General features: G+C 44.8%; 1 protein-coding gene across 1 annotated transcript; it reads right to left on the minus strand.

The window, feature by feature from the left end:
* Positions 1–3,369: 3,369 nt before the first annotated feature.
* LOC144771741 (zona pellucida sperm-binding protein 3-like) lies at positions 3,370–14,259 on the minus strand. The gene is made up of 9 exons (XM_078656049.1): positions 13,845–14,259; positions 6,597–6,718; positions 6,309–6,412; positions 6,035–6,212; positions 5,313–5,433; positions 5,143–5,234; positions 4,862–4,956; positions 4,059–4,169; positions 3,370–3,516 (listed from the first exon to the last, which is right to left on the minus strand). The coding sequence occupies exons 1-9, from the start codon at positions 14,220–14,222 to the stop codon at positions 3,398–3,400; spliced, it is 1,320 nt and encodes a 439-aa protein (XP_078512175.1). The 5' UTR covers positions 14,223–14,259; the 3' UTR covers positions 3,370–3,397.
* Between the last annotated feature and the right edge of the window lie 911 nt (positions 14,260–15,170).

Below are 15,170 nucleotides of genomic sequence, written 5' to 3' on the forward strand. Positions count from 1 at the left end.
ACGCAACCAGGTTGGCGATTTACTTAACTGTTAAAATAATCCTTGGTGTAGTTACTGCTGGTTTTGATGTGCAGCAAGGCTGTCTTTGTTGCCCTCAACAGGCAGTGGTGGAGGTTGAGGGAGGTGCTGAAGGTTGCACTGTAGGGGTCGTCCTTTCTGGTGCACCATCTCACCAACTGTTTGCTGTCTTGTGTACCTATTCTGAGTTTGTGTGTACCAGCTGACCTTTGGAGGATTTTCTCTGGATGTTGCTCTTGAAGGAAGATTCTGTCTGTGCAATGGATGATCCAGGCATTGAAGTTTGACCCCCTGTTCAAAGCTGGGAGTGGCGGCAAAGTTTGATGGGCTTAGGGCATTTGCCTAGCTGGTCTCTGTCATTTTGTTCCACCGCTAGTGAGGGACATTGGTCACCTTGGGTGTGGCAGTGCAGGTGCTGGAGATGCTCAAGTGGACAATGGAGTGATCAGTCCGTGAGTTCTGGTACATTCCATTTGATATGGTTCCTGGAGGTGAAAATTAGATCTAGCATGTTTTGGGGGTGTAAGATTGTGGCTGATCTGGGTCCAATCAGATGCTGCATACTGTTGAGGTTTGCAGTGTTTGGTAGTTGTGGGGCAAGGTGGGGGGTGGAGGGGAAGGAGGTCAATGTGGAACTTTAGGTCACTGAGGAAGATGTAGTCCTTGGAGGCTAAGGGCACAGTCTGCAATGGTGTTACAGAAGCTGGAGTGCAAGCCTGGGGGGTTAGTATGCGACGAGGACCGATTGTGATCTTGTCATCCGTATGGAGATTGTAATTTAGATGTTCCTGGGGGGGGGGGGGGGGGGGGACACTGTATGGGCTTCGTGGATGATCACCGTTTCTCCAAGCATGTGGATGCGGTCCTGGTGAGCGATTTTATCCATTGGGGAAATTGCTTTGGTTGGGTTGGATGTGCCAAGTCTCAGTGAGCAAGATGTCAGGTGGCAATGAGGTCCTGTAATTCAGTGGAATGCTTCCATACCAAGTGTGCATTGTGAAGGGCACATACGAGTTAGTGTTTTAGTTCAGGTGGTGTCTGTGGTGCAGTCAGGTTAGAGCTGGTGAGTGTTTAGAGTGAAGTGGGTGGAGGTGGACGGTCTACTGTAGTGCAGTGACATGGTTTACTGTGACATCCAGGGAGGGGGTCTAGAGCTCTGTGATGGTGTAACCCCAGGAGGGGGGCAGGTGTGGCACTGGGCACGGTCCAGGTACAGCCAAGCTTGCCTTTGGCACATCTGCGCTGCAACCTGCAATCAAGGAGTTCGTTGGATAGGAATGGCTTCTGTTGGCACATGCGGGGGAGAAGCCAGGCAGCTCGAGGTCAATGGATCATTCTGGAACAAGCAGGAACTGGAGGCCACAGACAAGTGGCACAGTAGGTGTCCAGGGGCCTACAAACTTATGTATTAATTTTCAAGGTGATCATCCTCAGGGAACTTGTTGCAAATCAAAGGATAAGTATGAAGCTATGAATCCTCTAGATCGCTCACCCTAAAATAGGTAGGACTATAGTCTCCAGCAGAATATGGATAATTGCAAAATAAATTAGCAGTTTCATCCCACTTCTAGCACAGGGAAGCCACACTGAGAAAGGCGACCTCAGTTCACAGACTGTCTTGCAATAGTTACTTTGCTAGGACTGTTAGTCGTGTGAAACCTTAACAGTGCTTGCACAGCAATATTAGTCAGCTGAAATCTGGAAAATGGGTATGCCCAATGTGTATTTTCATGCATATGTTCATAGGAATAACCTAACGCATTCTATGAAATGAATACATGAAACAATCCTTCGCACAAGTGAGCGCCACTTGCCCTTTTATATGGTCAAGAAGTCCACCATTTATCTTACACTAGGTCGTCCTCAGGAAAACGTGGGTCAAAGTCCAAACTTCTTCTATCATTTGATAAAATCCCCAAAGCAGGAAGACTGCAACTTCAAGAACCAATTAACCTTCTTTTCTTCAAGAGCAGAGGGAGCACGTGGCACAGAAGGGCTAATGTAATGTGGACTTCGCTTTCCTCCCTCAGCTAACATCTTCTGGTCTTTGTAGAAGACAGTGTCCAACTCGGGATAGAACGAAAGCGGATGCGACAGTCTGAACTTGCAGAAAAAGGCAAATGGAAGCATGGTGGCATTGGTTTCCCCAGCGTTGGGCTGCTAGTTTTTAGAATTAATGATTTGCACATGGCTGCCGTAATTACACACTTCAGATCAAAACGAAAGTGTGAGATTAGTTAAAAAAACAAGTTTTGAAATCTAGTAGTTGGGCAAACCAACAAATTAATGGAGAGCAGAGCCAAGCGTGTGGCTCGGATCTTCAAGCTCATTCAGGAGCAGAGCCCTGAAAACGTTGGCGGTGTAAAGCCACATTCGCATCAATTTTCTAGTTACTACAGCTCCACTGGATTTACAGTAAGACCTGCTTCGCTCCGGGACAGCTATATTCAGCACTTGGTGAAGCATTTACTCACTTGTCATGAGCCTTTGTTCCCGGTTCTCCATCCACTGTTAAGTATATTTCCTCACCCATTATTAATAGCTCCATCTTTGCCGTCACTTTTCTTGTCCGGTCCTCCTGGTCAGATAATTCAATTTACTGCCATCTTAATAACCCAGTGATGCTTTTCTTTACCCATTCCTACCGCATCGATTACTGGCCTTTATGTTTTGCTTCCCATTGCATTTTTCCATATCATAGTGTTGAATTACTGCGTTGTGTCTAACTGCAACCCAAAATCTAGAAACAAATTGAGTCGTAAGCTTCTGCAGATACTTCAGGCCCCGATCAATCTCCAAACAGCCTGTGGGGTGAAGCATAAAGCTACTTAATATACTAAGTTTAATTAAGTCAGACGACTATTACCTATAGTTTACTCATGTCACTGTTACATTATAGGCGGATTAGTCTGCTTCGTGAACAGAGTCCAACTGTTTATGCCCCCACAAGAAAAAAAAAAAAAGTGTACCGACAGTAATAAAAGAAACCTCATCTTGAAACTGGTCTAATCCTACAAAAACAGTCTTCATGATTTCTTAATGAGAAGGGCTGTCTCGAATAAGCGTTCACTGGCAGCAAAGTCAAACCTGGACAGTATTTCTGTAGGCAAAACTATTTAGACAAGACTTCTTTATATCTTTTGGGATAGCCATCACCTACTGATGGGACGTAGGCAAACTTCTCCCCTCGCCTTAAGTGAAACCAGTCATTTGACTGACATTAATGGAAGAGGAAGTGCCAGCCCCCACCATACTCCCCACAACCTCAAGCACGATATACATGTCAGATTACCACCAAAAGCACAACTCAAGCTTAAGGTATCCAAGGACTACAATAAGCACAGATGCATTCAGATCAATTCAGCATTTATTTTACAGATCAGGCAAAAAACAGACGTCTCTTGTACATAACGGCTCCTAAAACTACCAAAGACAGCATGACCGCAGACACCACCAAGATAAGGCCCAGGACCATCCAGGGGTCTTCTACAGAAGCACCTACAAGAAGAACAGATTAGATTATTAAGAGACCACTTTTTTTCAACTTTATTTAGCATTTTGTGAAAATAAAACAAGCACAGAGTTCAATTGCAGTATACATCGGAAGAGACCACCCTTCACAAAAGGATCATAACACCACCTTGGAAGTGGCAGAAAAGAACATGGCCTCCAACTAGTCACAAACGCTCTAGATTCCTCAGAAATGCAATTAAACAGCATGATCAATGTAATGCCTACACCGCACATACCAACTAAGTTAGTTCTAGATTTCAGCTTTAAGTCGAATTGGATACCTTTTGTTAGCAACTCAAGCTATAGGGGCCTGGTAATTCAGAGAAGATTTAATCAGAGCAAAATACAGTTTATTCTCACTGACCGCTGCTACACCTTAGGCCAGCCCTGTAGGCAAGAACGTTAGAAATGGATACTAGAGCATTTAGGAGGGGGGGGGTGTTACGGTTCGAGACAAACAAGTGACAGCTCCAGAAATCACTAAAGTACTGTAATTACCACACAGCTGTTTTCATAAAAGCACATACTTTTCAAGGTCTTCATTTCAACCTCTTCTTCAATGATGCTGGGGAGAGCCTTCTGTCCCTGAATGGTCAGGGGCCCTAGTATCGCAAACTGGGCTGTAGAAGCTTCAGCAGCTATCAAGGAAATGGAAAAAATGCACGTTAGGCTGCACATAACTCATGAAAACAAGTCAATTCACAAGCATAAACTTTTAGATCTTCTCGGAGACCAAAAAATAGCATGGGGTTAACACAGTCAAGAAGAATCACAGAAAGACAATCTATTGATTCACAACTAAAGCATGCTCTCCCAACATGGTTACTAGTAAAAATGTTATGGGGTGGAGAAGTAGAGAACACAAAAACCACCCCAGGACTTGTATGGAGTTAAGAAGTCAAAAATGAAATTGTGATAGCAAGGAGTCAAGGGGGGCAAGAGTAGAAGGCATGGGTTACCATTCTACACCAGGTGAGAAAGTGGCACAGACATACAATAATCAATAGCACATGATCCAGTATTGGGGCTTCCAAGTAATCTTCTAGCCTTACAGATCAAGAATACTGATGCTCCATTTCCAACTGAAGGAAATAGATGCGGCCATTTATAGACAATGAGAAATAGTCTGCATTTTTTGTACAACTACAGGTCAACAGCACTTCGCAGAGCAAACCATAACTATATTGTCTAGAGCAGTGTCCAAGGAGATTGAAAACAATTGCAAGTTTCTAGAAAGACAAGATCGCAGCTTATTGGAAATGTTTTTCTATCTGAAATTTTAAGGACTCCCTTAGAGTAGATTGATCAACATTGCAATTTTACAGCTCACCTAATTCAGGAAAAATTCCCCTTTTTCTTCTTGCACCACAGTTGACTGCATCACAACATCTGCAGATTCCACTTTGACCTTCCACTGGAAGCCAACTGCAGAGGAAAGATTCAGCAATGTCTACTGGAAATAAAGCCATTCTGGTCCACAAAGCAAAAGACCCCTAAGAAAGGTCCCCCTCCCCCACCCACCACACTGCACAACTCCAGATTTCTTCAGGAAGAAAAAAAAAATGCTAAGGGCAGTAAGCACTCTCAATTTTCCATCATACAACTACTCACCCATTAACAGTTTTGCTGTAGGAGCAAGCCTTGCTTGTTGGACTTGGATCCTGAACGGCAGGCACCACTTTCAGATTGCATGTGATATAAATCTATTGGGAGGCAAAGGAGTCGTTACTAGGATTCATGAGAAGGTTAGTTGTGCCATAGCGGCCAACGTTTAAACTCACCTGCGATCTGGTATCTGCAATAAATCTAAAGGCATCCACTGTGAACCTGAGTTTGTCCAGTTGGTCCCTTGGTGCTACGAATGCTGAAGAGGAATCTGCCAGCTTCCCGTCTAGCAAGCATCTAGAGAAGGATGAAGACTTCAATAATAGGGACAGGTTCCAAGCACACCAGATTGTGCGATTGATAGTGCAATGGATTTTGCAGCGTTAAGTACACAGATTAAGAAGATCAAAGTGTGATGAAGAGCCACAATGAGACAATGAGTTGAAGTTTAGGACTTCAGTATAGCTCCCTTCCCAGCACAAACTGGAATGTATACATGAGCAACTGGTTCCAACTGTAGGGTTTATAATAGTGTATTTGAGATAACATTAAGGAACCACCTGGCTAAATTCCACATGACAAAAAAGCAAAATGACAAGTTACATTAAGAGGCCTTTTAGGGCACCCGTGCAAGATATGACTAACAAACATACTGGAAAAGGAGGAGGTTGGGTTTATCCTTATTTGGATGCATCAGAATCCTGATCACCAAACACTGAGTAGTTAGGGTCACAGCAGCTGTGGTCACAAAAATGAAGTCCAGCTCCAGGAGTGATTCATGTATGTATAATATTCTAAAGTCATATTTCAACATTAAGTCAGACAATGTTGCCAGATTAAACTTTTCAATTTCTTGTGATAATAGGTGGACTCAAACCCAGCCTTAAGTATACTTTACCCATTATTTCCAATGATGTCGTATCTTGGGCTGGAGCTCATATCCAGGTTCAGAGTGGCCACACAGCTGTCTACAAAGACCCTCAAATTGACATGGCTTCCGGTCTGGACAGAGGCTTCGATGTTGAAGACATCTCCCAGCTGGAAAGTGGAGTTATTCCTGGCCGAGCTCCAATCACCTGTAGAGATGGACAAGGAACAGGACATCAGCAAATACAATTGTAGGGGAGGGGGCTGGAGAGACTATCCTCCAATCTTTCATCAACCCAACCTACCGTTCATCAGGGTCAATGAAAAATAGAGACTCTGCTCTGCATAGATGGTGGAACTGAAAGGGACCCAAGTGGGTTTGATGGCATTGCTGCTCACGTTTCTATTCCTGCAAGAGTGATCAGACCAGGGATATATCAGTATACATGTATATAGTAAAATTAGGTTATTCCCCAAAAGACGATGTTCCACCTTCATATTTGCGATAAGCAGTTGCAAGGTGTCCGAGAACACTGCATGCTTGGCTGTTAAGCCATATGGGGTGCAGCGTATGGTAAACTGTAGTTCCTTACCTCGGATAAACACAGCGAACAAGGACTGAAGTTGGATTCGTTCTGGTAATCACTGTGCTGATGATGGGAGGAGTTGGGTTGTAGGTTAGAATGGAGCTATAGATCAATGAGTCCGGTGTTACCTGCAAAAGAGCAGTAACAATTTAGTTCATCTTATATTCCACACAGAGTAAAGTGGTCCAAATGAATTAAGTAGAGGCAAGTCAGTTAAAAAGCAAACTTACACAGGCAGAGGACCTTATAAACCATGGAAACTAAAAGTTAACCAGTCCTAGTGGCTTCAAGTCCCAAGTGGTAAATGGGATTGGAAAGAAGGCAATATTGGAGGAGAATGTGCCCAATGTTCAGGGAAAATTGGAAGGTTTTGGTCCTTGCTGCTCAAAATTACACGCTATTCTTCAAAAACTCTTGCTAAGTATTAGTGTCCAATAAGTTACCAGTGTTTACAGGATACTATAACTCACATTTAAAAGTAGTCAACTAGAATTAAGGTAATGGATTCTTTCGTTCAATAGGCAGCAAGGGACAGCTGTGGGACACTAAATTGCGGTAGTTAGTGGCAGAATTAAGGAGGCCTACTAAGAATTCCATAGTCATCTTTACCCCAAGACCGCATTGTCTCCAGTGCTACACCTACAAAATTACTTTATGATAAAAGGGATGCAGACACCATTGTCCACACCCTTGTCATGGGATTCTGGGGCGCCACTAGACCAAAGCTTCAGGGGGTGGAGATGTTAAGACCCTAGCTAGGTTTGTATCAAACACTGGCAGCAGCTGTTAGGATCGCTAAAAGACTCCTCCCCATAACCTCCTTCTCAAACATGAACTCCCTCACTACCACTCTAACAGTGCACCTCATATCTCCATAGCCTCGGATGTATATATTTTTGTTTAACTAATTGTGCTACTCATTCGTTTCTACTGCCTGTATGGTACACATTCTTTGGAGCAGGTACATTAACCCTCCGCTCTACTTTAGGAGTCAAAATTGTCAAACTTTCGAACTCACCAGTAGGAACATTAACCACCAGAGTCATCTTGACATTTGAATTGTTGCCTGATGTACAAGGAAGTTTGTGCTTTTAAACCAAAAAAAATAAAAATAAAAAAAAGTAAACAAAACCGCACACCCCCAAAGGAAACACCAGCTGCACTGGTCGCAGCACTCTAATACCAGTCTTGCTCCCAGCAATGGTGCAGGACAAGCATTACCAGAAATAGGTCAGAGCTAACCGCATAGCCATTAGGGGGAAAGATCTATGTAAGTGCTGGGATACTTTCCCAAATCCTAGTAAACGAAACAAGTTAACATTTCTTGTGGATGATTTAAGGGAGAGTAGACATCTCTCCTGAGAAGTTTTTTTCAAATCCTGGGATCAAATTTGCTAAACCGCCAGACTTGTAGGGCATTCATGAAATATTCCAGTCCCTTCATGTTGCACCAGGGAAGCCTGGCCTTTCCTAGGGTAGATCTCATTTTTTCCAAATGTCTTAAAGTCAGAAATTACTACCACTATACCATAGTACTCATTTTTTCATGGGTGAGCCCCTTATGTCAATTAGTACATTCAGCATGACAGCACCAGAAATGTACCATGGATACATTAGCTAGAGTCATGGGTATGTCTAAAAAGGGTCAGCATTTAGTCATTATCACCCCCTATAGATTCTGTACAGACACTCACATGACAAGAGTTACCACAAATATCCGGTCCAAAATTTTGCTATGGATCCACACCATATACTAAGAATTGGTGAATCAAGTCCGGGCCTTCAAACTGGTATGGTGGTGTGTGTTCTGTGTCCCTGCCACTGGGTATGGCTTAGCAAGTGACTCAAGATAGTTGGAGTCCCCACAGCCAGTGATGATGTCTTAATAGAAGCATCTCAGGGACTGCAGTTTGCCAAAGGCAACACCTCATCCATATGCTATTAATGGCCTTGTCCAGAAGGTAAGAATAACCTAGTATGCCAGACCCGCAGCACGCTTACATGCATAACGTGTACACACACTATATCTCTTGCACTTGTTCATACTCGCACGCAGCTCACACTTCCATTAGTCAATTTGCTTTTCAACCATCACAGTTGCGATGTGAAGTGGAGCAGTGCAGCGTGCGGTGCCCTCAAGGTGCGGTGCAGGCAACAGCTCAGTGACGGTCATTAAACAGCATCAGTAAGACCAGGTCTGCGATGCGGAGTGGGACAGTGCTGGCAGGTCAAGCTGCAGGTGACCATAGTGGTAGAGTTTTGGATGAGCAGTGACTGTTGGTTTGGTCTCAATAGCAGAGTGAAGTGAGGTGGTGCAGAGTCCACAGGACGTGGTGCACGCAGCGGATCAGAGACTGATGTCCAGCAGCATCAGATAGACCAGGGGTGCGATGCGAAGTGCGGCGGTGCATTCTGGAGACAAACAGCAACGGACTCCGATGGAGTCGGCTGCTCTTCTCTATGGCAACTCAAACCCGTGGTTTCAGAGACAGTGCCCAAAGGGATGGGAAGTCTTTGCTTTTCCTGCGACTTCTTGAACAGGGTGCAAGCTCTACCCCAAGACCTTGGAGATACTGGTCAAGCTGGATGCACAGTTACTTTCCTTGCCAGCAACAGCTACTGCAAGCCAAGCAAACTGCAGACAGCACACAGTAAAAGGGTAGGGCTATTCTGGACGGAGGTTCCTCTTCAATTCCAGAAGAAGTCTAAAAGTGGAGAGTCTTGACCCCATTTTTTAAAGTCAAAATTCCTTTGTTGCCTTGTGGCAGAGGATCTGCTCAGCAAAAAACAGTTCTGTCCTCCCTGGCAGGAGATGAGATCGCATTGACCAAGGTAGACCAGGGATATTCAGGAGTAAAGCAAATCTCATCCCCTACTCTAAATACAGCCCAGGTCTATTCAGCCCAGCCCTGACTCACCCAGGAAAGAAAGGACACAGCTCCTCCCCCCCCCCCCCCTCGAGGCTATCTGAATTGACAGGGTCTGGGGATGTGCATTCTGTTCAAATCCAGACAGTCACTACACAAATCTGCAGAGGCAGACTGGATGGCTAAGCATGAAAAGACCCACTTTCTAAAAGGTATTTTGAAACCCAGAAAATAAAAATCCTTACTAAAAAGATGCCTCTTTATATTCGGAGTTCAGGCAAACTAACCACCACTTTCCTACCTTGTTACCATGGGCAGTTATACTTTTAAGTTGTTATAAATAAACTTCCTATTATAGCCTATGGCACAGATGGCCTTTCAATAGTAAAAACGAAGTTGGTAGTATTTCACTATCAGGACATGTCCTACCTTTCACATACACTTCACCCTGCCCACAGGGGTACCTTGGTCCTACCTTAGGGGTGACTTATGGAAATACAAGGGATGGTTAGTGTCTGGTAAGTGGGTGCACTTGCCAGGTCGCCATGGCAGTACTAGACTGCATACACACTGCCTGGGCGGCTCCTCCATGTGGGCGGAGGAGCGTTGCACCACTGCGAGAAGCAGAAACATAAAATTGTATTATAAATACCATTGTAGGTTTCTGCTTCTTGCACGGTGAGAAAGCAGAAGGGATTAGTTGGGGGGAGGGCTGTCCTTCTCTAAGGCAGGGGAGGAGAGGCTTGCTCATTCTGAGGGGGCTGACTGTTTGGTCGGCCCCATGGCTGACTAAACAAGTCATACACACTCCCTTTTCTCCATGTAGGCTGCATGCAGCCTACATGGGGAAAATGGCCTCCCCATATATACCTGTGAGGTCAGTGTCCCAGCTAATCACAGCTCTGCCATAGCAGCTTTGTAATTGGCTTAGGGGAGGGATCCCGTTTCCTGTGAGGAGCAGGGAACACAGGACCAGGCAAGGAGAGTTAACTTTTTTTTTTTTTTACACATTTCAATTTAAACTAACCTCCCCCACCAGCAAGTCATGCCAGCTGCGACTAGAAACTGCACTGGCAGGTCTGAAAACCTTTTGCAAGGCTGCCTATGTCGGTGACACAATCAGTGCTGCAGGACCACAAGCAGCATTTGATTTACAGGCCCTCGGCACATGCAGCGCACTGGACTAGACACTTCATAGTCAAATAAGCCAATTATGGAAACACTAATCCATGACAACAATTTATAGAGGGAGCACTTGCACTTTGGAACTGAACAGCAGTGTCAAAGTGCCCAAAGCATCAAGACCAGCAAAAAGTAAGTCCAACTCACAGTAAAAATATAGGAGGCAAAAGTAAAAATACTGGGGAAACCCACGTCAAGGATGATAGGTCTAACAATCAGCATACCCCAGATGGTCATCCTTAGTCTCGAGCCATCCCACATTCTCAGTCCACTCTTGAACCAGCCCCATTGTTGCAGATGGAATGAAGTAGGCATCTAGTACTACGAAAAGAGCAGATATTATGTGGGTGCCTTTTTAGAAATATGTATATATTCATGAGAACTGTAAAATTTTATGTGCAGAGTGAGTGGTCTGTTCATGTAAGTGCGAGTGCAGCACGAGCAGTGTAAGTGTAGAGTGAAATATGCGGATGAGTTGCATGAATGCAAGATGAGGAGGGTCCATGTGAGTGTCAAGTGAGAGGAGTGTGAACAACAAATGCAAGGTGAGTGGTTTGCCCGTGTGTGGTGCAGGGTGAGCAACAAGATTGAAGAGTGATCTGTGAAAGTGACTGATAAGGGCATGGAGAGAGGAGTTAGCGCAGAGTGAGTGGAGTGAGTGGCGTGTCCTTATGAGTTCCAGGAGACTATCGTCTCTGTGTGCAGGCAGAATTAACAGAGTGCCTGTATGAAGAAAGGGTGAGAGGTGTGAGTGCAAGGAGAGGGGAGGAAGTGCAGGGTGAGTGTTGTGCTCATTTGTGTGGTGTGAGTGCAGGGTGAGCGACTGCAGTGCCTTTGTGAGTGCACAGGCAGCTACGTGACGAGTGACTGCAGGGTGACCAATTTGATATACAAGTTTGGGTGCGGGTGAAAGTACAGAGTGGCTGGAATGAATACATGGTGAGTGATGTGCTTGTTTGACTGAGATTGCAGAGTGAAGCGTCACATGAGAGCAGTGTGCTCATTTAAGTGGAGGGTGAAAAGCATGAGCGCATGGTGAGTGGTGTGATCAATGCACTTATGTGACCGCAAGGAGAATGGCATGAGTTTATGGCGAGTGGCACGAGTGCATTGTGGTCACTAAGTGCAGGGTGAGTGGTGTGCTCACATAAGCGAGGGTAAAAGGAGGATGAACATGCAAGTGCGGGGTAACCGTGTGAATGCAGTGTAACCACTGAGTGGAGCATCACATGCAGGATGAGCGGTGTGCTCGTGTGAGTGCAGGGTAGGAGATGGGAGAATGGCTTGAGTGCATAGTGAGCACAGTAAATTCGCCGAGTGCAGGGTAAGCATGAAATTGAAGAGTGAGCAGTGAGAATGAAGATCGAGTTGTCTGTATGCATAATTTATTCCCAAACACGTGAAGTAACTCCGCATTGTATTGACGGCTGGCGTAGGTTCAGATACAAGCTAAAGTATTTCTATTATGGCATTCAATCTGGGATGGAGGAAATAAATAAATAATGATCTAATCCTGCAACAAACATTCAGTCTCCTTATTACGGTTGCGAGTTTATTGGATTTCTACCAGCACCGCCGGTATTTTGAGGTCCCAGCCAGTACAAAAATAGGTAAAAATGATCTACAGCAGGTATTTTTAGTGCTCATCTGTGCATACTAGAAAAACACTTTTAAATGAGTTCTTGGGCTGCAGTGATGTTCCATTACAAATTAAATAACGCAATAACAGAAAAGTCGAGTTACAAATAAATGCACCCCATTTAATATCCAAGCGAGGCCTTCACATACGCTTCAAACAAATGGGTGATTTTTCTTTTGGAAAGCTGGAATCCCTACTCACGAGCTGCTTGGTCACTAAAAACATTCTCCCACTGTGGCAGTAAAAATAAAACAGTGTAAGGAATAGACAGAACTGGGACCCAGTGAAATAAACTGAGCATCCTTAACGAGTTCACAAGATAAATGTAAATTGTCTTTTAAAGACCTGTGAAAAACTCGGGTGTTGCAGAGATAAGTCTCCAGATACTCCCCAGGCCGTTTAGCCTCAGTGGCGTTTTGTGCCTGGTGGAGATTAGAACTATTATCAGGAAATTCTGCATTTTACGGTATAGTCTTCATACAAGCAATTCAAAAACCACACCCTAGAAATTAGGCTAGCCAGAACGGTATGTTGTGGGGATAACGGGTCTCATTACAAAACACAATCAAAAATCCTCCAACTCACATCCGTAGTAGGCTGCTTCCTTTAAAAGGCCTTAAATATTTCATGGTGTTTGTGTACCATCAATATTAGCTTACTCAAACAAAAAAGAATGAATAAGCTATTCAATTAAGTAGTGAGAGGTGTAAATTCAGCTTTTAACTGCATGATAGTAGTTAATTGTTGGGACAGAACTGGAAGCCCAGATGTCCCGGAAACTTGCTCCCTTTGTCCACAATACTTTAGTAGCTAGATCAGCTGACCTTCAAGCGTTGGACAAAAAGGAAAGTGATCTCAAAATGAAGGGTTCGGTGGGCCCCTCAGGCCTTGCAACTCCGGTGCTGCGGCACAGTGACAGCTACACTCCCAACAGCTGTGCTCTCCTAGAAACAGGGTGCCATGTGAACTGTCTCTTGGCGCTAAAATTAAACCACCAGACTGGGATGCACCCTGCACTACTCAGAGATCTTTCACGTTTCCCCCACAAGTCACTGCGGGTGTATCTAACCTAGTTTCGATTAGCCCCTTTGCATCCTGGCATTTGAAGGTCAGATTTTACGAGTAAACACAAGAGTAGAAGTTCTAGGAAGCCCAAAAACAAACAAAAAAACACCAAACACACACGACTGCTGGGGGGGGTGGAAGAGACACTAGAAACTCGAGAGGTAGAAGAAACCGGTGTAAGGTTTGGCAGCGTTGACTTCTATGCGGCTTCACTCGATCCTTTGATCTTCTCAACCCATAAATGCGTTACACAGCAAAAGAAAATCTGTAGAAATGTCTTTATAATAGAAGCATTACAAAGATAATCACTTTCTTATTGTGAGGGTGCAGCGTGTCGGGTTAAAACATAAGGGGTCGTGAAGTACTTAAGACACTGTACTGCACGAGCTGAAGAAAATCACGAAATAACAAAATATATCATAAAGCTGAAAACAGACTAACTTAAATAACCCCCTCCCCACAACCCACCCATTCCATTATCGGGGTGATGCGTGAACTTACCTGCAACGTGTTGCCACAGTCCTGAAGAGCAATCTGAAAGGTGATCGTGTTGTTTGCATTGAGAATTGTGTACTTGCAAAAAGCCGCCCCCAGCCTAAGGTCAGCAGCCTGGATTAGTTTTCCAGTTCCAAAAAGGTCTCTCTGGACTGTGACCACCATGGCCGCCTCCTGACACTGCATGGTCACCGGGCTCCAGTCAGACACATCACGGCTCCCGGCATCAGTCCAATGGCTACTCAGGGCGATGCCTGGAGCGTTACGACTACCTGAAAGGCCCCACTGGAACCAATCTCTCCCAGGGTTTCGCCTCCCTGGACTAGAATTGATACCCTGAATCAAAATACAAAGAACGAACCCTAAAACAGCCATACACGGCATGTTAACTGCTACACGAGACCAAAAGGTGAAAATAACTGACCTACCTCCCTCCTCGTTTATATGCCGTCCCAGTTGCCCAATGACCAGCGGCCGAGGTAATGCCCAGCAGGTGCGCGCCGTTACCTAGCCCGACTCCCGACAGCTGGAGAAAAATATATGAACCCGGGCTCCTCGGAGTACGACGCGCCCACTAAGGATGAGGCACACTGAGATTTAAAGAGAACTCTACCTCTTAAAAGAGAGTTACATTGCGCTCACCGAAGTCATACGCATGCTTTAATTCAATCGACATATCGATCACGTAGTCCCTCACAGGACTACACATCTATAGGCACATGCGGGTAAAATGAGAAACAACCTAATGTGAGGTAAAATTCAGGACGGAAATCGTTGCTCTAATAACGATCATATATATATATATATATATATATATATATACATATTCTGAACAATTATACTATAAGTTCCAGCATGCTTAGTGCGGCTGGCTGAAAAGCATGACTGGCAACATCCGCTTTTATGGCCTATGACCAACTGACCGCTGTTAAAATATGCAGCATGTATTTTACAGTGCGATAGAGGAAGCATTAGTGAGGGTTCAATAGTTGGCCAGTAGTTATCAGCTGCATAAAGGAGAGCGACATTTGCCCGCTAACGTTTTTTTTTAATTAGGAGGATACGTGAGTGCGCGCCGTAAGATAGTGAGACACACGTCCTGCTGTGTGGGCCAGCACATATTTTAGACTAGAAGATATCCCGAGTCCTGTGGGTGGTGGTTATCCACTTCAGACCTTTCAGAGGCGTAGCTTGGTCAGTAAAATTGGAGGGAGGTGGGGGACTTCAAATTTTCCAACACCCACGCTGGCATGTAATGTTAAAATACACTATACTACCAGCAGGGCGCATGAGAGGGGCTACAGGGGCGATTGAAAGGGAGATGAATGCATA

This window comes from Lissotriton helveticus, chromosome 8 (assembly GCF_964261635.1).
Source record: "Lissotriton helveticus chromosome 8, aLisHel1.1, whole genome shotgun sequence".
Taxonomy (NCBI): Eukaryota; Metazoa; Chordata; class Amphibia; order Caudata; family Salamandridae; genus Lissotriton; species Lissotriton helveticus.